Raw genomic sequence first — 24099 nt, forward strand, 5'->3', positions numbered from 1 at the left:
GACAAACCTATGTGTTTTTGCATTTTCCCAGCCTGTTTCTTCTGCCATATTTGGAGAAAAAACCCTCCATTTTTCTTTCCATTTATTTAAATTGACTTTTACTTGAGAAGTAGACACTTCTCAGGACCATGACGGGACCGAGCAGATGGCTTTGAGGGACAGCAGCTGACCCCTCTGTCCTGGCTGACAGCAGCCTCCAAGAAGAAATCACTGGGCATCGCTTTGGAAATAGAAGCGTTGAACCCGTCCTCAGCCATTCGCCAGGGGCCCAGCAAAGACAGAAAGTGAAAGAGGAGAAACCAAAAGTGAAAGGATCTGCTCCCATTTCACGCTACTTTCCCACCCAGCAGAAAACTCCCCAACCCCAAAAACAAAAACATAAGGCCGTTTTCGCAATCTGGGGCATTACTAGATAAGGAAGCTGCCCAGGCCCTGGGTGCCAATTCCGTGAAACTGGGGAAATGAATTCCTGCCGCTTGAGCCTCAGGAAGGCGCGCTCCCGTCTCCCCATCCTTGGAGCTCCTCACAGAAAGCGGCGGCCCTCCACAACAACCCGGCTGCTCAGCTTATAAATAACCCAGGAACATTTTGTTCTTTTCAACTTTATAGGGCTGGGTTTCCCAGCACCCGGGGCTCCAGGGAGACATGAAACCACTGCGGGTCAGTGTTGGGGAGCTGAGCATGGCCCAGCTTTATTCAGGCCACGGAACAAACACCTCTTTCAGGATCTCCAGCCCCCGGCCCTTCCCGGCAACAGTCTAGAAATTACATGTCCGGGGTGGACCCCTCGAAGCACAGTAGAGCAGGGAGTCCTTTAGCCTCTAAGGTTGGCCCAGGAAGTCTGCACTGGGCCCGCCCGAGGCTCGGGGTCACCAGCTGGCACGCAGTTGCTGGGGGCTGCCCTGCCCAGGACTCTCAATATCCTCTTTTGAGGAAAATGCCAGAAAGTCTCATGGCTTGATGAAAAGGATGCTGATGACATCATGTACAAGCAGTAAGTCTCGGACCTAAGACTGCAGGGCTGGGTGCGTTGTCTGCTCTCCCACAGAGGAAGGCAATGTAATGTGATTTATTCCCCCAGAAGGCACCGAGGTTTGGTCCTACAGGGGTGGGCGATCAAACCTCCCCTCTGGCCCTCTCCACTGGACTCAACTCCTTAGTCCGCTGGTTCAGACTGGTGCTCTCCCCTGTCCCCTGGGCCGTCAGCCTGCTTCCTGCCCTCAGAGGGCCCCCGCCCTCCAGGTTCCCACTTCACCCAGAATCAGAAAGTTGAGTGTGGGCCCCCCAAGTTCCCAGGTGTGTATTGGATCTGGCCAGGAGCCCCCACCCCAGGGGACCAGCCTCCCACATTTTGGTGTCCTGCACCTGGTTACATAACAATCACATTTCCCCCAGCTCTGACATCACCCCCTGAAGATTCTCATCAGCCTGGACAGCCCAGGGGGCCTGTGTGTGGCCAGAGATGATGGCGGGGGAAGGCGCTTAATGAACAGCCGGGAACTGGTAAGGGAAGGGGCACAGCGGTCAGAGTAAGAGGGGGTGCCTGAGAGGAAAGCGGAAGCATTTGGGTTTTTAATTCCCTCTAGCTTCCCACAAGACTTCTCTGTTGCCCCACATTTTCCGTCCACCCCACGGAGGGAATTTCCGATTTCACTTCCCTTTCTCGAGACGTAAGTGGCCAGAGGCCGCCACTGCCTCTGCACCCCTTCCTTCTCGAGGAAGGTGCCCCCTCTTCGCGCGCCCCAGTTCCCCGCTGCTCCGGCCGGAGGGGAGCGCGCCCTCGTCTCCCTCCACGGTCACCGCCGGCCTCGACGTCTGCTTCCTCAGCTTCCCGCCACCCCTTCCCCAGCGCAGAGCGAGGATGAGGGGTGAGAGGCAGCGCCGGGGAGGGCGCGCGACAGGGGGCGGCAAGTTAGGGCCAGAGGCGCCCCCCGTTCCCCCCGCTTCCGGGGGCCCGCGTCGCGGGACGGGGAGGCCCGATCATGGCGCGGGGGGGGGGGCGCCGGGAGGGCTAACCGGGCCCCTCGCGGGCGCAGGAGGCGCGGGCCCGGCGGCTCCTCGCACCCGGCGCCCGCTCCCGCCCTCCAACCGCAGCACTTCCGCGAGCCGCCCCGGGGGCGGGGCCAGCAGGTGCGGTTGCCCCGGCGCCGGGCCAGGGCCCGAGCAGCGGAGCTCGCGAGATTTGGAGACGGCCAATGGGAGGCGGGGGAGGGGGGGACGTGGCACGGGGCTCGCGGGCGGGGCCCCGCCCCCCTCCAGGGCCCCGCCCCCCGCGCGGCGGCGGCGCGCGCCCCCCACGCGGCCCGGCTATAAAGGGCGCCGCGCCGCCCGCGCGCCACTCCGCCGAGGGCCTCCGCCGGCCGCGCCGTGCGCCTGCGCAGTGCGGGCCGCTCCCGCCCCCCGCCCGCCGCCGCCGCCCGCCGCGCGCGCCCCTCGCCGGCCGGCCGGGCCCCCTCGGCTCGCGCGCCGCCTCAGCCGCCGCTCCCCGCAGCGGCCAGCCCGGGCCCCGGCAGCATGTTCAGCTGGGTCAGCAAGGATGCGCGGCGCAAGAAGGAGCCGGAGCTCTTCCAGACGGTGGCCGACGGGCTGCGGCAGCTGTACGCGCAGAAGCTGCTGCCGCTCGAGGAGCACTACCGCTTCCACGACTTCCACTCGCCCGCGCTGGAGGACGCCGACTTCGACAACAAGCCCATGGTGCTGCTCGTCGGCCAGTACAGCACGGGCAAGACCACCTTCATCCGCCACCTGATCGAGCAGGACTTCCCGGGCATGCGCATCGGGCCCGAGCCCACCACCGACTCCTTCATCGCGGTCATGCACGGCCCGGCCGAGGGCGTGGTGCCCGGCAACGCGCTCGTCGTGGACCCGCGGCGCCCCTTCCGCAAGCTCAACGCCTTCGGCAACGCCTTCCTCAACAGGTACGCGCCCCCGGCCCCCCCCCCCCGCCCGGCCCCCCCGGCCCCCGCCCCCGGCCGCCGCCCTTTGTCTCCGCGCCCCGGCGAGACCCCGCGGACGGGGAGGGGGCGTCGCGGGCTCCGCCGGCTTCTGTCGCCCCCAGAGTCTTCCAGCTTATCACTTTAACGCCCACACGCACCCTCGGATCCCGGGGCCCGCGCCGGGAGGATGAGGGGCCCGCCCACCCCTTCCCGGCCACCCCCCCACGTCGGCCTTTGCCCCTGGACGGGACACGCTCGGTTCATCCAGAGCAGCCCCCGCCCCTCCTTTCCCGCCGGGAACTGTTGCCTGAGTGTCCTGGACAACACGGGGAAACTTCTCGCCGCCCCCTGCCCCGGTGGAGGCTGTGCCTCCCTCGGGGCCCAGTGGTTCTCGTGGGCGGGGTGGGCGGGGAGGGGTGGCCTGCAGGGTGGGGTGATGAACACTTGCCCCCCCCTCCAGCTCCGCAGGGTCTGGATGCATCAGGGGTGCCAGGAAGCCGCGCAGGCAGCGGCAGGGGCGCCCCCAGTGAGATTCAGACCCCAGGTCCCTTTGTAGACTAATGAGGTTCCTTAACCTACTCGGGTCTTGGTTTCCCCAGTTAAATGGTGACTCCTGCTGCATCCTGATGAGGGTAACCCTCCAGATTGGCATTCCCGGGATGCTGTGAATGAAACCAGTGCCTCCTCCCTAAAGAATGCAACTCGCTTTTCCCTTAAGGAACTCAGAGGGCTGGTCTCTGCTTCTGAAGTCCCCACCCCAGTCAAGGAGACTCGCGGAGCACCTCCACATCTGTTCTCTGTGCACCCCATTCCCTGAGTAGCTCCCTGTGCCTTTTGAAGTCTGGGTCTGGGGGAGGGCCCAGGGCAAGTCCTTGCCTCTTGCTGTCTAGGTCTCCACCCTGTGTGGTCACATTCCTCCCAGACACTGTCCAGCCAACCCCACAGGGCAGACCAGCCTGCCCTGATCCAGGCGTGTGGCCAGGCCCACCTCCAGGCGCAGAGCTGACCTTTAACACAGAAGACCGGCAGTGGCACTCTCTTTGCCCCCCGGGCAGCATTTGAGCCTGCTGTCCTGTTTTACTACAGTCGGCTGACAGTGCTGCAAAGTCCTTGGGCTCAGCCTCCAGAAGGGGCGTAGCCCTCTGCCTGGAGCCTTCCTGGGAGTTACTTGTGTTTTAGAAATTTTGTGTATGTAGATGGGCCCTTGGCCCAGACCGTGCGCTGGTGGGAACCATCCCATCTCTGGAAAGTTAGCCTGCTGTGCTGGGAATTCCAAGCATTAGAGGCCCCTCCTTCCGCGCGGAGCTCCGGGAAACTAGAAGGAAGGGCAGCGGTCCCCACCTCGGCTGTCCTTAGGGCTCCGCTTTTGGTGGTGAGAGCGGTACTTTCGTGGAAAGGAGAAACAGGCGTGTGACCTGCTTTCTGACGGGGGAGCCGGCCAGTCTCAGAGCTGGAAAGGATCTTAGCCTCTGGAAGGGCAGCCTCCACCTAGTTGGCTCAGGAACGCACGGCTCGGAGCGCCCAGTGTGTCACGTTGACATGGCGCTGACAGGCCTTTGCACAGCTGGTGAGCTGCAGTGCTTCTGGGACCGCCTTGAAAGGGCACTATGGAAAAGCGGGCTCCAAGACAGCCCCGTGTCAGTGCCTTGGACCCCAAGACACACGCTTTCCTTTCCTTGGCAGCGCCTAGTCTCCAGAGGGTCCCCAGATGCTTATGGCCTTGTCTAAAGGGGCCTTATCACTGAGGGTGGGGGGCGTGGGTTTGTGCGTTCCCGCCTGCTGTGTCAGCCCGTGTGATACAGGGGTCAGTGCCACCGGTGAGGGCGCACAAAGGGGGCCCTTCTCTGGCTGACACGGCCTCTCCCGGAGCCTGGGGTACACTTAAAGAGACCCTTTGAGTCATGCATGAACTTGACTTTCCGGCCTCTCTCCTAAGTGGCTGCTCTAAGGCTAAAATCAGATGGAGAAGATCAAGATTGGGGCTCGGTCAGGGCGTCCTCAGCGAGTCCTGCAGAGCTCCTGCTGGGTGGGCCCCTCAGCGAGATGAAATCTGCCTCCTTGCTGGTGAGGGGATGAGCTGCCTGCTGGCTTTCTCTGTCCCACTGAGCAGGCTGTGCAGAGTGGACAGATGTTATCTGCCTGCGAGAGGCCTCCTACAAGGCACTTGTCGATGTGTTACTTCTCAGAGTCAGTTCTGCTTCAGATCCTGTCCCAGGTCCCCTCTCCAGTGACTCCCGTCCCTGGCAGGAACCCCGGGTGTGACACGCCCACTCTGCCACCGGCGCTGGTGAGCTGAGGTCCAGGGTCAGTTACCCTGCCGGTCGGTGGATTTTGCTCCATTGCACTTACAGGCAGCACCTTTCACCCTGGCCAGCTGCCCACTGCCTCTGGACCACTGGTCACTTGGGGCGGGTGGGGGCACAAGGGAGGCCAACGGCGCCGACCCTCCCCCTGTGGGAAAGGCAGCCTGTGTCCTACAGACAATGGGTCAGTATTTTCTTTGCTCACAATACCTTTTTCAGAGTTTTTAAAGAATTCCTTTTTCTTTCAAATAAAGAAGCTCTGCTCTCAGCTGGGACAGCCCCCTTGCTGTTCTGGGCTGTTCTCAGCTCAGCAGGGACTTGGGCCCACAGCTAGGCCCTCACCCATGGGCTGCCAGTCCCTCCAAGGCTTTGTGCTTCTCTGGCCTGCTTGGACTGCCAGAAAATGGTGTCTGTCCCCTGGGGTTTTCACCGCCACCCAGTCCAGTCCTGGGCCCACAGCAGCAGGGGGAAGGACCAGGCCCAGAAGGACCACCTCCTGGGTGTGTGGAAATTGACCCATGTGGTTGACTGAATGTGAAATTCAAGGTCCCAGTGTCGCCCTCCCGTTTCCCTCCTGGAGGTGAAATGGTGACCTGGATACGTGCAGCTTTTACACCAAGTCAGCAACTTGAAAGTTGACCTCTTAAAGTTGACCTCTGGAGGAAAAGCTAGGCGAAGGAAGTGCTGATGTGGGTCAGTTTGCTCTGCTGGTTGGATTCCGGGTTAAGAAAATAGGCGCAGGGGCCTCCCTGGTGGCACAGGGGCTAAAGACAGTGCTGTCAAGAGATCAGCAGCCACTGCAGCACGAGTTCAATCCCCGGCCAGGGAGCTACCCACATGGCGCAGCAGACCTCTCCTGTCTCGCCCGCTGCTCCCCTCAGCGGTGTATTTCAGTCAGTCTGCCTGTTCTGTTTCCCACTCTGTCTCCTGTGGATCTTCTCACTCCCCCTCCCCCCGCACCCTGGCTCACACCCCAGTTCTTGTATGCACAAATAAATAAATCTTAAAAAAAAAAAAAAGAAGAAGAAAACAGGGCCTCCCCGGTGGCGTAGCGGTTGAGCGCTGGGTTGTGAAGCTGCCCGCGGCCTCTGTGGCGCCGGTTCGATCCCCGGCTGTTCCCCGGCCACCGGAGGAGGGTCCCCCATGGCGCGCAGACCTCTCCTGCCGCCCGCTGCTCCCCTCAGCAGTGTACTTCGGTCCTTCTGCCTGCTCTGCTCCCCGCTATGGCTCTGGTGAATTCTCTCACCCTCCCGCGCTTCTGACTGTACCCAGTGCTTGTATAAACAAACAAACAAACAAATAAATAAATAAATAAAAACATGCCTCTATAAATAAAAAAAAAAAAAAAGAAGAAGAAAACAGTTGGCTGGACTGTGCCACCCTGGAAACAGACGGCAGCAAACCTCCCGTGGGTTCCCGGGAAGCCAGAGGCAGTGAGGGTGACAACGGCACCCCTGTCACGTGGAGGGCAGCTGTAACTGAGTCTCAACCTCTGCCCTGGCCCTCATCTCGTGCAGGTTCATGTGTGCCCAGCTGCCCAACCCGGTCCTGGATAGCATCAGCATCATCGACACTCCCGGCATCCTGTCTGGGGAGAAACAGCGCATCAGCCGAGGTAAACAGGCCAGGGCGTGGCTGGGCCCCCGGGTGGAGGACCTTGTCCCCTGATGACCAGTGCCATCACTTTGCTGGGGCCCGCAGGCGCACTCGGGTCTCCCCCAGGCCAAGGGAGAACCCTTCTTGCACCAGCCCTGCCTCCACGGTGCGCCAAGCCCTGGAGGCTTCCCTAGCTGAGGTTCCCAGTGGCGGGTGGATCTTGGCCAATCTCAGGCGGATCTTGGCCAATCTTGGCCAATCTCACGTGGCTTGCGTGCTTCCCAGCCCCTGGGGCATGCTGGAAAGGAGGCCGGGCCGGGGTGGGGCCTTGGGCAGCTGCGAGGTCACCTGCAGGGCATCTGGGCTCCAGTTTCTTCAGTCCTGAAGACCGGGCTGACTCCTTGGGCCTGGGTGCCCCTGGGACTCACTCACCTGAGCTGGTGTTTAGAAGTTGCCTCCCAAAGCCCGTGCCTCCTGGTGCGTCCCCACAGCAGGGCTGGAGAGAACCATTTTGACTTGAACCGATCAGGCAAAAAGGAGAGGCCCGCAGACACTTGCCAGACGCTTCGCGCCTGGTGGAAACGGGGTTGAAGTTGCCCAATTGTTAGTCCTCGGCAGCATCCGGGCGCGTGCCTGGCGCCACCTGTCAGTGCCCAGCCAGGCCCAGTGGCACAAACGGCCGTGTCTCTCTGACGACTGGCTCAGGATGAGCCCGAACTGGGTTATTTTTCTGTTTTTTGCAGAAGGGAGTGGAGCCTTGGGGCACAAATGCTTTCTGGGAGGGGTGGGGCTACGCTGGCCGGCAGGCATCCGCCCTTGGCTGCGTTTCCAGGTGAAGTGGAGTGAGGTCACGCTCGGGGCCTGAGGAGTGATGGGGCCTGTGACCTTTCGCTACACGTCTTCCCTGTGCCCGCCCCTCTGGGCCGCGCTCTGGCCTTGAAGCCAGCAGCCTGAGGTTTGGGAGCTCTGTGTCCGGCCCTGGCCATGGTGGGGGCCTGTTCTTGGTGCTGAGGAGCCTTGCATCTCCCTTCCCGGCTACAACCCCTCCCCCCCCCCAAAGTGGTGGCACAGCCCTTCGCCCTTTGCTCCCTGTCAAGTTTAAGCCCTTAGGTTCTCCAGGAGACGCCTTCTGCCGAGGTCAGGGCCAGTTTTTTCTTCATTGTTGCTCTTATTATTCCAATTTGGTTTTAAGAAAGTGCCTGATAAACACAAAGCCTTGTCTTTTGCCAAAGCAAGATCCAAAAATCCAAATAAATTACGCTTAGACACATGAGGGACTTTTTTTTATCAGTCACCCTCCAGGGCTGAGCTGTTCTGAAGGGACTTTCTTTGAAGCTCTCTGGAATTATCTTCCCAAATGCCTGAGCTGCAGGCGTGGGCCCAGGACCTTGTGACTGGGGGTCCTCAGAGACAGAGACCTGAGCCCCCTGCTCCCAGCCAGAGGTCACCTGTGAACACACTTCCCCATAAGGGACAATAGTCACCAGAAGAGGCTTATCTTCCCAGAGGGCTGCATTCATCATGGCCTTCAGAGTTGGGCGTGAAGGTGTTTGAGGAAGGGCGCTTCTGCTCTGGGGGCCATCCTTGTCTCCCAGAGGAGGCTCACAGGCAGCTCTTCTCCACCAGGCAGTGGATGAACTTCCCTGCTGTGCTGTCTCGGCCCTTGGCCTGTGTGCTCAAGGCTTAGCAGGCTGAGGAGTTGGGCATGAGGGGGGCCTCCTGCTAGGAGGCCCCACCCACCACCACACCCAGGTCTCCTGTCCAGCAGAGGAAGGGGAGTCGGGGCAGTGTGTTCCAGGCTTGCCAGTCACTTCCCTGCTCCCTTTGTGAGGGCGTGGAAAGCAGGTGTTTCCCTCCCAGAGAGATAGGGCCAACCACGGCCATGGGTCCCGGCAGGCGGCCGTGCTCTAAGGTCGGCGGAGCTCTGTCCTGGGGGCTGCGTGTCCAGTCCAGTCGCTAATTGCACTTGCTCCATCCCCCCCCGTCTACCCACCTCCGTGCTCCTTTCCCTGCCCCCGTGGTCCCTGTGTGCGCGGGGAGGACTGCAGAGATGAGAGGAGACTGTGCAGGCCGCAGCACTTGCAGACCCAGCCCTGGCTTGGTGAGGAACCCCTGACCACGGTCCCAGAGAAGCCAAGGGGACTCGGGGGGTCTCAGGCTGCGCTGCCCCTCTGTGCTAATCTCCTGAGTGACAGAAAATAACGTTCTCTGTGTCAGCAGAGAAGGGGGGGCCTGTGGGGACAGCGTTCACTCCCGAGCCCGCCCATGTGACTGATAAGGGGCATTCCAAAGGGCACCGGGGCCAGCAGGGCTGCCCTTGCCTCCCAGCGGCCAGTCTCCTGCATAGTCGCGGTGGGGCCTTGGTGGGAGTGGCGGGTGGCACGCTCTGGCAGACACCCCAGTCCAGAGGCCAGGCCTGACTAGGGCAGGGCTACCCTGTCACGACGTGACTGTGAGCTGAGCTGCACCTTTTGTGCCTTGGTTTTCCCCATGGGAGTTGCAGCAGCAGGAAGGTGTTTGAGCTTGGGGAGCAGAGCCCAGCCCTGGCCGGCGGCTGACCACTGCTGAGGAGGGAGCTGATGCTTCCAGGGGAGAGAATGGAGACTAGAGAGTGGGGTAACTTGCCCAGGGGAGCGAGCTGGCATGTGCTGGCTCGAGAGCTCGGAGTTGGCGGGCCGGGCCCCCCTGTGGGGTGCTGAGAGGTGTGCTCGGTCTCGGGTCCCGCGGGTCTCTGTCAGGTCTGCACTAGACTCCCAGCTCTCCTGAAGTCCACAGGGGCCACCTGCTTCTCTCCCTGCCCAAGGTCCTGCAGGGCGGGCTGGTCCCCTGAGTTCTCATTGCCAGGGTGCCATCCTGCTCCTTAGGACTTGAATGGGCCCTTCTGGTCCAGACCTGCAGCTCCTGGCCCAGAAATGCCCCCTCCTGCAGCCCCTCGCATTAGCTGCCTCCTGAGATGCCCTCTGGGCCGGGTTCCCACTGGCTCTCAGCAGCTCTGGCTACCCACGAGGCTGCCCAGCAGCCTGGGTGCAGTACCCAAGGCACAGACGGCACAGGAGGCTGCGCCAGGGAGCCCAGCACCAGCGCGGTGGCGCCCGGCCGTGTGCACATTGGCCAGGCTCGGGCTGGTGCACCAAGTTCAACCAGTGTCAGCTGGTTACCAACACAGACCCTGAAAAGTCCAGGGATTCCCAGACCCGGACGAGGAAGGCCTTTTTCTGAGAAACATCCCCAGGAGGCTGCAGACTGGGAAGCTCTGACTCAGCCGGGCTTTCCCTTCAGGTTCCAAGACCTCCCTGGGCGCCCCCGCCCAGTGCAGCGGCCCCTCAGCCTTCCCGCCTTCCCCCCGACTCTCCCAGCCTGACGGGCTTGGGCTGGAGCCCTTGACCCGGAATGCCGCAGGCTGTGCCAGGGCCGTGGGCGGCCGTGCCGCGGGAGGAGCGGTACCAGCCCGCGCTGCACTCGCCTCTGTTCCCAGGCTGCGCGCCTGGCGGCCGGCTGGGGAGCAGCTGGCCCGAGTGCCGGCAAATGTTCCGTTTCTATTTGGGGGTATGAGGCATTGTTCACGCCTCAGGAGCGATAGATGCCCACACACCCATCAGAAGTGGGGCCTCTTGAGCTCGCAAGACAATCTTAGTAAATATTAGCAAACATTTATGAGGTGCTTGTGGTTGCCCGCCGGCGCCCACTGCCTGCTCGCGGCAGGGCAAGGTGGGGCCCCGTCTCCGCGTCCTTGCTGGAGGAGCACCCTGCGGGGAAGCCGCCTGCTAGGGCCCCACTGCTTGCTGGGAAGAGTTCAGGATGCAAACGTGGGCCTGATGCCAGAGCCTTCTGTCTGTCCCTCCCTCCACCGTCCCTTGCTGCTTGCTTTTAGGTTGGATTTACTGAGGTCTTGATACGTTACAGATTTACCCACTTCAGGGTCCCCACAGCCAAGACAGTTTTTCCACGACCCCAGGAGTGCCCTGTGCCCCTTTGTGGCCTCTTCCAGCCCAGACAACACACTGGCCTGGCATTTGCTCCTCAAGTGTTGCCTTTTCCAGAACGTTGCCGCTGCAGCCCACCCGCGTGAGCCGGCGCGCCTGCCCCCAGTGCTCTCCGGGCAAGGTGATGGGAGCGCGTCAGCCCCGCCGTTCTGCTGCCCGGGCCCTTCCTGGGGCGTGCTCTCGTCTGTGCTCCCTTCTCCCCCCGGGCACTGGGTTTCCAGTTTGAAGCAGTTTTGAGTAAAACCGCCATTGGCCTTGGTGCAGATTTTAATTTCTCAGTTTCCGTTGGTGAATATGCAGGTGCAAGGACGCCGGTTCCGACGGTGGAGCCGCCCCAGGCGGGCACGCCATCTCGGGGTCCAGCCCGAGGAGGGCAGGGGAGGCTCTGGTGGGGACTCCCAGCTCCACAGTTTTGCTCCCCGCCCAGCCCCTCGCTCCTGGCCCAGCACGATTTGGAAATGTGTGTGATGGAGAGCTGGGGCCCACGCAGCTTGAATAGCAGGAAGCAAAAGTTGATTGGAGACAAACCCTCTATTGTTCGTGTTCTAGAAGCATTTGGAATGTATGAGTAGCTTTTCCCCCATCTGCTGGAACTACCTGTGTCTGGAGGGCCGAGGGCAGGGCACGGAGGCATCACCCCGCGGCCGTCTCTGTCAGCACTGGGGGCGGAAGCAGGACCCACGATAGGCCCCTGGCCACACAGCCCGAAACTGGCTGTCCCCAGGCGACCCAGCGTGGCACCCACAGCCGCTCCTCTCTCGCCCCGTGCCCCCCCAGGACTGACTCCATGGGGAAAGCACAGCATAGGATGCACCGTCTTACCCGCTAAGCTTACAGCTCAGTGGCGCTAAGTCCACGCTGTGCAGCCCTCGCTGCCACCGTCCATCTCAGCGGAAGCTTCCCGAGTGTTGGTCCTCCTTGAACAACCGCTACCTCCCCGGGCCACCCCCCTTCTCTGTGAACTTGACGCTGGCTGTCTTGTAGACATGGCACCATGTCCTCCTGTGACGACTTATTTATTAGTTGGGGGTCCCAGAGCCGGCACTGGCTGGCTTAGCCCTGCAGGGCCGGCCTTTCCTATCCCACCCACCCCCTCGGGCCCTATGTCTGTGTCTTCGTGGGGATGCTGGGTATCAACCCCCCACCCCTCCCCTCCGGGCTTGGGGCCCATGAAGCCCCATTCTGTGTCCCCACCTCCATGTTTGTCCCTTGCCCGGCGCCCCCCCTTGGCAGCTGTGACCCTGTCGCTGAGCCGGGCCTCCGAGTATCCCGGAGCCTGGGGCTCACACCCTGGGGCCTGTGCACTGGCCAGCCCACCCCACACTCTCACTTGCCTTCAGGCCCCAGGGCCGGCAGCAGCGGTGGGGACTGCCTTGCCCGTTGTGAGGATTTAGTGGGTGCCCTGGCACTGAGGTGCGGCCGGGGTGCTGTTGCTGGCTGAGGGGTGCTGGTGGCCAGGTGGCAGCAGTGGCCGGGGCCCAGGGGCTGCGTGGTCACGCACCTGCCATGACGCCACACAAGTCTAGGTGCTGTGACCTTGTGCATGACCTGCGGGTGTACTTGGCTGACCACAGTGTCTCCCTCGCCCAAGCGCAAGCACTTTCCACAATAAACAGGAAATTTCATTCACCTGCAAAAATCTGGACTTAGCTGTTGGCTCCAGTGTGAGGTGCTGGCAAGAAACTGGGTTTGCGGGCGTGGTGGCGGGAGTGCCCTACTCGGTCGGGGCTCCGGGGGCCCCCTCCATCAGTGGCAGGGAGCAGTGAGGCCACATCGGGTGGAGTCTGGGGGTGACCTCAGCTTCCCCGTGTCCTGTCCCGGCTAACATGGCCAAAGCTAACATGGGCTCACGCCCGCCTGTCAGGGCGCCCCTGTTCCCGGTCACTTGGCTTTGGCATCACCGCCTCCCAGCTGTGTGAATCTGCGGCCAGGTCAGCTCGGGGTGGTCTGAGGACACAGAGACAAGGGGGAAGCTGGGCCTCGTGTTGCTGCCCTCCCGGGTTAGTCCTGAGTCGGGGCATTGCCACAGCTGTCCTGTGTCCCCAGAGCTGGTCATAAAAGGCTGGGGTAGCCCCGTGCAGCCCTGTACCTCGGCCTCCCCTGGCCAGTTTTCTGCTGACGGCTTGGCTCTCGGGGTGACCCTCTGCCCGTAGATCACGGCGCCAGCTGCTCATTGTCCAGGGGCGCCTTGCACTTTGGAGTAGAAGCCTAAGGTGGTGGCTGCCTGGCAGGCGCAGCCTGCACTCCCCATGCCTCCTGTTCTGCGAGCATGTGGACTGTGGGTGCCCAGCCTCTCCCGACCCTGTGGGTGATTGCTGCCCTGCCCAGGCTGAGGTCACATTCAGAGGGACTTTGCCACTGCCACCCCCTTGGAACCTCTGGCCAGTTGAGGGGCTATTTCTGTGTGCTGCACCCCGTTTCCCAGCATGCTGGGCAAGGAAGGGCTACTGCCCTAGCCGGGCAACCCTGCTCAGTCGGCAGAAGCAGTGGACTTGGGGTTTTCCTCACGTCTCTGTGTCTTGCCACAGGGAAGAGAGGTGGCCTGGGGCCTCAGAGCCGGGCCAGAGTTTGTGGTGTCTGGTTCCTGGCCAGTGATGAGGCCAGTCCTTGGCCCTCACCAGGGCCTGCGCTGTGCACATCCACCCTGGTCAGGGGCCGGGGTGTGGGACAGGCTCTGTGAGCGGGGAGGTGGGCTTGGCTGGGTTTCTAGGCAGCGTTCCAGGTGCTTCTCTGTAGGAGTGGCTTCTCTGGCGGCTTCTCAGGATTTTTGCTCTGTGGAGTACTTGGTAGTTTTTAGAAACCGGCCTACGTTTGGGGGGTCCTGTGGGCAGTGGGTGAAGAACAAGGACACTGAGCCCTGGGACAAGGACACTTGCCCATAATGACCCAGAGAGGACACGGCAGCTCGGGCTGGGGACCCAGGCTTCTCAGGGACTCAAGAGCCATTATTTCCACGGGGCCTTTCTCCTTAGTATTCCTGAAGGGGAGGAGCAGGATTTTCTAGCAGCAGAAGAAGTGGAAGGACTGTAAAGTAGAATACCAAGTAAGCTCCTGTTACAGACACCCACAAGTGCATAGACTTGAATCAGGTAGATCAGATAGTTCACGGGAAAAATAAAAGCTCCAGGCCATCCAGAAGGTGCATCTTTTATCTCTGAGCCCAAGGTGCTTGCTCCAGCTCCTCCCATCACATCTGCATTCCCGGTTCTTGTTCATTTCTGCTGTCAGAGAGGCCAGGAAATGCAGTCTTACCCGGGGGTGTGAACCAGACAACGGAGTTGTAAAGGGAGAGTTGCAGTTAGCTGTCTCGCCGCCCCCCTCCCCATTGCTAGAGGACCGCTGGGAAACCACGCAGAGCAGAGGTGGCAGAGCAGAGGTGGCTGCTGAGGACCATCTGGTCCCACCACTGCCCCTTTACAACCTGGAGTGGGGAAGCGGTTTGTAGCACGTCACGGGCTGCAGAGCCAGGGTCAGCAGACGCTTTCTGTGAGGGACAGAGCGCTCACATTTTTGGATTTGCAGCCTCATGGTCTCTGTCGCAACAACTGTACTGTGTGCCCGTAGACAAAAGCAGCCATGGACCCTAAAGACCGGAGTGTGGAAAGCGGGGGCGGGGGGCCAGGTCCGGCCCGAGCTGTCCTGCCTGTCCCAGTTGTAGAGAATATATGAGACTGGGCCTCCCCGGTGGCACAACAGTTGAGCGCCGGGCTGCAAAGCTGCCCGCAGCCTCTGCAGCGTGGGTTCGATCCCCAGCCGTTGGCGAGGGTCCCACATGGCGTGACATACCTCTCCTGCCATGCCCGCTGCTCCCCTCAGCAGTGTATTTCATCACTCTGCCTGTTCTGTTCTCCTCTCTGGCTCTGGTGAATTCTCTCACCCCTTTCCCCCCCCCCCCCCCGTGCTTCTGACTGTACCCAGTGCTGGTATAAATGAATAAATAAATCTTTAAAAAAAAGAGAGAGAATAGACGAGATTCCTGCAGAGTCCTGGCCTGCAGCTCAGCACGCGGAGGGGCTGCGGGGCTGGGGTGTCCTCTCAGGTGGCCGCTGCCTGCGCTCCCAGGCGGCAGTCTCCTCGATGCTGTGTGGCTTGCTGGCCCCTGACACCCCTGTGCTTTGGCTCGCCCACTTAGAGCTTGGACTTTGTGACGTCCTCTGTGTTGCTTTGTTGGTTCACTGCCTCTGCCTGCCAGGTACTGGATGGCGAGGGTGCTCCCACGGGAACACGGAAATAGCAATCGGCCCTTGGAGTGTCCTGCTGCCACCTGAGTATACATTCTGGAACTCAGGGTGCCCCCGGCTGAGAAGCACCCGCACCCTCACTGGCCTCCTCTGCCCACAGGCTATGACTTCGCCGCCGTCCTGGAGTGGTTTGCTGAGCGCGTGGACCGCATCATCCTGCTGTTCGACGCCCACAAGCTGGACATCTCGGACGAGTTCTCGGAGGTCATCAAGGGCCTCAAGAACCACGAGGATAAGATCCGCGTGGTCCTCAACAAGGCTGACCAGATCGAGACGCAGCAGCTGATGCGGGTCTACGGGGCCCTCATGTGGTCCCTGGGGAAGATCATCAACACCCCTGAGGTGGTGCGGGTGTATATCGGCTCCTTTTGGTCGCACCCGCTGCTCATTCCCGACAACCGCAAGCTCTTTGAGGCGGAGGAGCAGGACCTCTTCAAAGACATCCAGTCCCTGCCGCGGAATGCCGCCCTCAGGAAGCTCAACGACCTGATCAAGCGGGCGCGGCTGGCCAAGGTACAGCGGGCGCCCGGGGCTCCGGGCCAGCACCTGCCTCCTGAGGCAACCCGCTGGCCCTCAGCCACACGCAAGTTGTGCTGTCGGGTCTGGGCGCAGCCTTTTCTTATCAGATTCTTCGCAGGGGAAAGACCTCAAATAGGAAGGAGCCCTGCACCCAGGACAGCCCGGAGGCGGGGGAGGGGCAGCCGGGGCCTCACCGCTTCCCCTTCCGGGGAGACTCAAGTGCCTTTGGCACGTGCTGGGGGCCTTGCCTGGGTGTGGCCAGGTCCCTGCCCTGTAGCTTGTCTTCCGCTCAGTCCCGGGGAAAGCAGATCACAGGTCATGTAGAGAAAAATAAGTTGTGATTTACGTGTATTGTCGCAGGGTAAGCACAGGGCCCAGGGCTGCAGAAACAGATGACTGGCGGCTGGGCTGGGCTGGGCTGGGAGGCCTCAGGGGAGCTGGGGCCTGAGTCGGGTCAGGAGAGAGTAGTGGGGAGCTGGGGCCCGCTGGCGGCAGCTGAATTACTCAAGAGTTTGGAATCTCAGTCTCTGGCCAAGCACATCATGGAGACCCCAGGGCGAGTGGGGCGGGGAAACAAAGGTCAGTGTCACCAGCAGACCCTCCAAACAGAACGCATCTTCCTGGGACGCCCAGTTCTGAGTAGTGCAGCTTCACGAGCCTGCCCAAGAAGCCCAAGTCCAGGTCAGACCCTCAGGCCCAAGCCCCGCTGTCAGCCAGGCTGGTCAGTGGCTGCTGCAGCAGCGCGCGTCTCAGAGCTGCAGAGGCCTGCCTGGGGCGTGTGGCAGGGCAGGGAGGCCTTCTGTGGGTACTTGGGCCCCCAGGCTCCTGAGTGTAACAGGACCGGGATGTAGTCCCTTCCTGTCCTGGGCGAGCCCAGCCCTCCAGCCAGACTCCTGCCTCCTGGACACCCAGTGCCTGTAGGACCAGCCCTGGACCCAACAGCCACGTCGCTGGGGGCCCAGAGTCAGGGAACCTTTAGGTTCCCCTGTCCTGAGGAATGAGAACCGACCCTTCATCCTCCACGCTTGCCGAGGCTCCTTCCTAGTCACCCCGTGTTCTTGGGCCTCACCTTCCCACCCTACCTGCCTAGAGCCAGAATCTGCATCTGAACCCACCCCTCACCCCCACCCCCGGTGGCCTGTATGCACAGTGAAGGTGAGGAAACCTGCTCCAGAGGTTCAGGGCTGCACATCCTTCCTCAAGGGCCCAAGGGCCGTCCCAAGCTGAGTGGAAAGGAGACCCAGCTCCCATGCTCTGGCTCAGCCTCTGTCCAGTGAGAATGCAGGCGGGCTTCCTCCGGCCCTGCCTGCTCACCCGCAGACGCTGAGTCACCCGGCAGCCCTGAGGCCCAAACCTGTCCCACACCTGCTGCTGCCAGGCTGCTTCCTTTTCCTGGAGCGCTCTTGGCACTGACTTGTGATGGACAGTGGAGACAGTGGCCCTTGGTGACACACCTTAGCCAGCCGGCTGTCAGGGAAGTGGGCGAGCCTGGCTGCAGCACACTGACGGCTGGATGGCAGGCCCAGGCAGAGGGATTTGAGGGCTGGAGCCCTCAAGTGTTGCAGGCATTTGGACCCCTCTGTGGGGAATCAAAGGGTGTGCCACCTTATTTGGCCATGTCCTGGCCAGGTAGGAAAGCCTGGATAAAGCTTGAAACATCTGGGAGAAGCCTTCAGGCTGCCCTGAGCCTTAGTCATCCTGAGGCTGCGAGGGCCAGCTCAACCTCAGCCCCCTCTGGCGAGGGGCTCGGAGCCTGCTCCGCCTGCCAACCCGCCAGGCTCAGCCGCCAAGTGTCCCGGAGGCAACTGACGCAGCCCCCACCCTGCCTTCCCAGGTCCACGCCTACATCATCAGCTCTCTCAAGAAGGAGATGCCCAATGTCTTCGGGAAAGAGAGCAAAAAGAAAGAGCTGGTGAACAACCTGGGAGAGATCTACCAGAAGATCGAGCGGGAGCACCAGATCTCCCCTGGTGACTTCCCCAGCCTGCGCAAGATGCAGGTACCGCCGGCCGCATGCCCTGGGCAAACTGGGGTGGGCAGCGGGTAGCGAGGCCGGGGTGGTGCTCTAGATGCTCCCTGGGATGGGGCCTCCCAAAATGGAAGCAGCTGGGTTAATCCCTAGCACCCCACCCGCGTCGGAGGGGTTGACCAAGCAGTGACTTCCAGAAGGGGAATGCGTGACTCACCCTCACGGTGGAGCAGGGTGGGGCCGGGCCAGGCACTCGCCTTCACCCCAGCCAGTCCCCGCAAGGAAGCTGCCTGTGTCACCCCCGCTTCCACACCGGGAGCCCAGGCCCTGGGCCCTTAGGGGTTGGGGCCATGGTGGGGCCAGGCCCTTCTGTCCTCACCCAGACCCTTGCCCTTTGACCCTTCCAGGAACTCCTACAGACCCAGGACTTCAGCAAATTCCAGGCCTTGAAGCCCAAACTGCTGGACACGGTGGACGACATGCTGGCCAACGACATCGCCCGCCTGATGGTGATGGTGCGCCAGGAGGAGTCCCAGATGCCCTCCCAGGCCGTGAAGGGCGGCGCCTTCGAGGGCACCATGAACGGGCCCTTTGGCCACGGCTATGGCGAGGGGGCCGGTGAGGGTATCGACGACGTCGAGTGGGTGGTGGGCAAGGACAAGCCCACGTACGACGAGATCTTCTACACGCTGTCCCCCGTCAACGGCAAGATCACGGGCGCCAACGCCAAGAAGGAGATGGTGAAGTCCAAGCTGCCCAACACGGTGCTGGGCAAGATCTGGAAGCTGGCCGACGTGGACAAGGACGGGCTGCTGGACGACGAGGAGTTCGCCCTGGCCAACCACCTCATCAAGGTCAAGCTGGAGGGCCACGAGCTGCCCGCTGACCTGCCCCCTCACCTGGTCCCACCCTCCAAGCGGCGGCACGAGTAACCTGGCGCGGGGGGGTGGGGGGCTGGGGGGCAGCGGTTCTCGAGGTCCATAAAGACTGAGCGGATGTTTCCTCGGCTCTTGCAACGGAAAACCACCATCTTTCTTTCCGGGCCGCTCGGGGCCCAGCGGGGGAGGTGGGGGTGATGCTCGTATGTGAATGATGGAATTTTGTGCACAAGAACTAAGGATATTTTTAATATATAACGTTAGAGGCAGCATTCTTTCTTGCCTCCTCTGTCTGACAGCCCCCCACACACGGTCCAGCTGCCCCCCAGCCTCACCCTCTGACTGCAGGGAGATGCCCCGCCCACCCCCAGCCAGCCCCTGCCTACTGGCAGCCTGGCAGCTCTGGGCCATGTGGACCGAAGGTCCCTGTTGCTGAGCTCGCTCGCCCTGCAGGCCTGTGGCTCCCTCGCACTGCAGGCCTGTGGCTCCCTCGCACTGCAGGCCTGTGGCTCCCTCGCAGGGGCCCTGCCTCCTCCCTGCACTCCCGATGAAGTTGGTTCTTGTGCCTTCCCCTTCCCAGCTGCCCCCACGGGCGGGCCCAGCTCTCCTCCAGAGCTCCTGTTCCACTGGCTTCGTGCCCCAGCTCAGCAGTCACAGAAGCAAGGCTCAGCTACCTTTTTGGGGGGTGACCCCGGGGGACAGGTGGGTATGAGAGAATGTCTTCCAGAAAACATATAAGCTAGTTTTTGTTCTGTAAAGTAACACCTTTCATACTTGACCGAATTTTCCAGTAATTTACCAACCACTTGTTTAGAAGCTGTGATTTGTCTCCTTCCTCACACTCTGACCAAGAGTAGCACCCTCGGGGAGCCATTAGGTGCGGGGTCTGTGTGGAGCACACCTTCCCCTCTCTCGGGGACCCAGCGTTTGCTTCTTGTCTCGCCCTCACATTCTGGAACATTCTGGTGCACCTCCGCCCCAACTCAGGTGGGTGGTGGGTCCTCATGAACCTGGTGTAGTTGGTGCTCCAGCCTGGGCCAGGTGTCCAGTCCACAGACCAGGGACAACCCAGTCCTTCCCCCCTTCATCTTGACAAGCCCTTCGACCTTGCTGACCTTCCTGCCGTTGAGCGCAGGTGGCCAGCGCCTGACCTTACGCTTAGGACGACCCTGAGCTGTGAGGGGCCAGTCTAGGCCACTGCTCTGGCACAGCCTTGGGGCCTGGGGGCACTCACTAGCCCCGTGTTGGCCCAGCTGCCAAGGCTGGAGGAGTGTCCCGGCAGACACTCCCCAGGGGTCTCAGGGACGTCTCTCTGGCCCTCCAATGCCCCCCTCAGTGTTGCGCAGCCTCTCCCGGGTCCCAGTCCCAGGCTGGCCTGGTTGCCTCCCGCCAGCCTTGGCCACATTCCATATGTATTAGGTGATGATGGAGGCACATGCTCCTGAGGAGTCCACTGTTGGGGTGCGGTGGCTCCTCCACACTGGCCTTTGGGAGGAGAAAGCAACTGAAGACAAGACTTTTCTTGCATTAAAAGTTTTATTGTGCTGAAGCTGGCTTTTTGGTGCTTGGTTCTTCCCAGGGCCTGCTCCCCACAGTGTGCTGGGGTGTGGGCAGAGCAGCAGAGTGGGGTGGGGTGCCAGCAGCCACAGATGGGAAGGCCGCCCAGTCACCTCCGCTCGCGCAGTGCCGCCTTTTGCCGCAGGGTGAGGCCTGTCCTTACGCCCGCAGGGAGCTGGGCAGCAGTGGTTTATTGGGGGGTGGAGGGGTGTGGAGTGAAATAGTTGGAACCTCTGACACTTGAGGACTAGGCCGCCCCCTCACTGTGCGGGGAGAGGGGGCCGCCTTCTCCGCCATCGCAGCACCTCAACCTGGCTCCACCCTGCCGGGACAGAGAGGCAGGCGCCTGGGGCCTGGCCCGGGGAGGGGGAGGGGTCCGGCAGATAATGGTCCAGGCTCCGTGCTGGCTCCGTGCTGGCCCCAGGTGGTCTAGACAGCGCAGCTGTCCTCTGAAGACAGGCCGAGCAGATACACCAGTGACAAAAATACAATTAGAAAGGGTGGGGCCAGCTCATGTGTCAGACAGGGGGCTGGGTGCCAGCACAGGGCAGGGCACACCGGGTGCTGCCGCCATGGGAAGGAGTCGGCCAGATGCAGTTGGGGGCAGATGCGCTGGGGGCGGGGCGGGGGGGCAGGGGCTGGCCAGCTCTCCCACGCCACTCATGAGCTCCTGACCCTGGAAGCTGGTGTTTCCCCCACTTTACAACTGAGGGCCCCAGTCTTCTCAGGAGAGGGCAGAGATTCACACCAGCCACAGAGCACCTGCCCCTTAAAGCAAAAACAAAATAGCCGCCACCCTCCCGAGCCCCAGTGTAGATCGGAGAGAACGGGGTCCTGAAGACCTGGGCAGCCCCTCGGTTCACTGGGGCTGCCAAGAGTGGTTGAGGGCTGGGGCCCGCTGTCTGAGCACAAAGGAACCCAGGCGCTTGTGGACCCCGTGTGAAACCTGCCCGGCCTGCCGTGGCCCCTCTGGGCCTCCCAGGGGTCCCCAGCAGGTCCCGCATGCTCAGCAGCCCCGGGCACTGGATGGCGGGGGTGGGGGGGTCCTTGAGACTGCCCCAGTATGTGACCCCTGATCTGAAACTTGAAAAAATATCTGCCCCAGAGCTTGCACCCCAGGCTTGGGTTTTATAAGTAGGTTGGGGGGTCTTACCTCAGTTGTGTGGGTCCAGGGAAGACAGTTGGGATGGACCAGGCATGGCCATCTGGGGCCCAGGCCTCACCCCTCCCCAACTTGACAGCTGAAAGGATCTACCTTCTGAGGGCGGTCTGGGGTGTGGAAGGGGTTCCCCCCACCCCTGCCCCCGGCTCCACCCCGAGTCCCAGACCTCTGGGAGCCACCTGCCGGGAGCCACCTGCCGACATGGCATCAAAGAGCTCAGGACCTAGAGGGCCCCCCCACTGCCTTCAACCCCCTCCCCAGCACCTCTTTGTACATTTTGCCAACCCGTGAGAGCTCACAGAACAGTCATTTCTGTGGCTCCTTAGGAAACAGGAATTGACCAGGGGCGTGTTCTTATCTCCAAAGCACTGGTCCGAAGACCTGCCTGAGGCCACCAGGCTGGTGACAACCCTGCCCCAGGCTGCCCAGCCCAACTCAGAGGCGCCAGGCAGGCAGGCGGAGACAGACGCAGGCTCAAATCCCAGCTCTGCCACTTGCTGGGATCCGAGAGGCAGGCCCTGGGGGTGTCCCTCGAATGGCCCCCCTTGCTGAGTCCCTAGGGTGGCTGGTCAGGGTGAGGGTCAGGGTCCGTTGCTGGGAGACAGGGCCCCACCCAACTCCCAGAACAAAGCAGGCTGGACCCACCCTTCCCTGCAGCAACCCCAGACTCGGAGGCGCCCCTGGGCCAGCGGGGTGGTGGCCGAGGGGCTGGGGCCTGGCTTCCTGTGGCCCAGAGGGATTGATAATTACAAAATCAGGTGGGGCGGCAGCCGCTGGGGAGTGAAGCGTGGGAGCCCAGTGGGCTGCACGGAGAGGTTTTTGGAAGAAACCCCGGATGATGAAATCACCATCTGTCCACCCATCTGGAGTTTTGGATTTTTTAAAGGCCATGCCCCTGGCGTGCTGGGGAGGGCGGGGCAGCGGGGGCAGGACCGCCCAGGGCTAGCTGGGGGCCTGGGTCCATCAGCACCCCCTCTTCTTCAGCCCCTCCCCCAAAGCTGCCCTAATAAACAATCATTTAAATAAAACCTGGTGCCTGATCCCCCACACAGTTTATACCCTCTGACCTCACACCTCCTGGGGTGACAGGTTCCAGCGGGCTTCGCTCCGGATGCCCTGCACACCTGAGCAGGCATTTTTCTCCAAAGTGCAAAGACAGGGGCTCCTGGAGAGGGGACCTCGCCGAGGCCACTCGCCTGGTCGGTGACGGGCGAGGCTGTGTGGCCCCCCAGCCGCTGTTATTCCCTGGCCTTGCGCTGCTCAGCCCGTGAGGCCAAGGGGGTCACCTGCCTATGCACTCAGGACCTTTTTGGGAGGTGCCGCCGCGGCAGAGCCGGAGAGCCTCCTCCTGGACCACGGACACTGAGTTCCGCTTAGTACAAGGGAGCCGCAAATGGGGCTCCGGAGGCCTGAGAGGTGCCTGTGGAGGCCTACGCTGGGGCCCCCCAAACCCAGGGGGCTGTGCTCTAGGGGCCAGGAAATCCAGTTTCCCCACCATTCAACGACCTTCCCCCTCTGTTTAGTTCCCCCTTATCTATGAGGCCTGAATTAACTGAGTTTCCTTTTTTCGCCACCCAAGGCCCCTTGCAGAAATCTGCACCCCTCCTGCCCGCACTCTGACCTCTCCTATTCTTGGCACCTGGGCACCACAAACTGCCCTCTGCAGCCAGGCACTGCCTGAGGCCTGGAAGCTGGGGAAGGGCTGGGCTGGCGCCACCCAGCACCCCAGCCTCAAGGTATTAATCTGTTAAGGGAGGGTAATGATTCCCTCTCTGGAAGGATCCTTGTGAAGATAACAGATCTGAAGTCACTTTGAAATGCTAAGAAGCACCCTAAGAATGCAAGGTGTTTCTTACCATGACTTGCTCCCTCCAGGGCTGGGTGAGAGCTAGTGCCAGCACCCCAATATCAAAGAGGCTTGGGATGGGGAGAGGTTGTGGGGGAGCAGGTGCCCCTGCACCAGGGTGGGCCTCCAGAAAGCAGTGACTGAGGAGTGTGAGAAGCTGGGAGGTTAAGGAAGTAGTGGGTTTCCTGCTCACACCCACTTATCCTCTGAGCACCCATGGTGGGGAGGGGAGCAGCCTTGCCAACTGCAGGGCTCCCTGGGGCGAGGCCTGGGGTGGTGGATGGAGCCAGCCAGGCGGGGACACAGGTTCAGTCTTGAGGCGCTGTCTGACCTGAACCACTGAGGAGGGGCAGGGAGCTCGGCCCCTTACACATTTGGAGAAGGATGTGACCCAAACTATTACAGCGTCCGCCTTGAACCGTGGTTTTGCGTTCCCGAAGGCAGTTACCCACAGCGAACCACACTCCGAACAAGCAGGCACAGGAAGGTGTTTGGAGGGAGAGACCATATTCACATAACTTGATTAGTTCTTGCCACTGTCCTTAATCTCTGTGCCTACTTTGTAAATTGAGCTGTATCAGAAGTGTGAGGAGCAGGAAGACACGCAGCATGGAGAGGGGGGTCCGCCGCGCAGGCCTCCACTGGGGGGCGAGGGACGACATCACCTCCAAGGGGCCACCCAGATAGAACCAATCGGGGTGAGGTAGGCGGTGGCTGGGGGAGGTAGTTCTGCCAGGTGCAGACCTGGGCAGGTGCCGCTGCGGCCTGGGAGCTGGTTGCTGCTGCTGCTGCACCAAGTGAGGATGGAGTCTGGGGGGCGGGGGGTGGGGGGTGCACTTGGGAGAATTCCGCAGGAGAGTGGCTGAGGCACCTGCCCCGCTCACACGGGGCCTGAGTCGGCTGCCAGCTGGCCCTTGACTGGCAAGCCCTGGAGACGGCGGTCGGGCGGCGGCAGGGGTAGGAAGGCCATTGCCCCCCAGGATCCTTTTCCTGCCTCCTTGTTCCCGGGAGGTGGGAAGCGGGACCGGCCCTGCGCGCCCGGCCCGCCTCTGGTCTCTGGCGCCCCCCTGTGGCCTCGGGGAGCAGGAACCGCCGTGTGGGTCCCGTCC

General features: G+C 61.9%; 1 protein-coding gene across 1 annotated transcript; it reads left to right on the top strand.

Annotated features, from left to right (window-relative positions):
• Positions 1–1422: 1422 nt before the first annotated feature.
• Positions 1423–19974, top strand: EHD1 (EH domain containing 1). Its single transcript, XM_037517627.2, has 6 exons — positions 1423–1503; positions 2492–2918; positions 6757–6854; positions 15160–15572; positions 17413–17577; positions 17955–19974. The coding sequence occupies exons 2-6, from the start codon at positions 2515–2517 to the stop codon at positions 18477–18479; spliced, it is 1605 nt and encodes a 534-aa protein (XP_037373524.1). The 5' UTR covers positions 1423–1503; positions 2492–2514; the 3' UTR covers positions 18480–19974.
• The last annotated feature ends 4125 nt before the right edge of the window (positions 19975–24099 follow it).

The sequence above is a fragment of the Talpa occidentalis genome, unplaced genomic scaffold, assembly GCF_014898055.3.
Source record: "Talpa occidentalis isolate TD23 unplaced genomic scaffold, MPIMG_talOcc4v2.1 talOcc4.17, whole genome shotgun sequence".
Classification (NCBI taxonomy): domain Eukaryota; kingdom Metazoa; phylum Chordata; class Mammalia; order Eulipotyphla; family Talpidae; genus Talpa; species Talpa occidentalis.

What these genes read in the sequence shown, in the direction of transcription:
- EHD1 (XM_037517627.2), top strand. Translation starts at nt 2,515, where the DNA reads ATGTTCAGCTGGGTCAGCAAGGATGCGCGGCGCAAGAAGGAGCCGGAG. An exon ending in AGCGGGCGCGGCTGGCCAAG is followed by an intron (nt 15,573 to 17,412) that starts GTACAGCGGGCG and finishes CTGCCTTCCCAG; the next exon opens with GTCCACGCCTACATCATCAG. An exon ending in CCAGCCTGCGCAAGATGCAG is followed by an intron (nt 17,578 to 17,954) that starts GTACCGCCGGCC and finishes TGACCCTTCCAG; the next exon opens with GAACTCCTACAGACCCAGGA.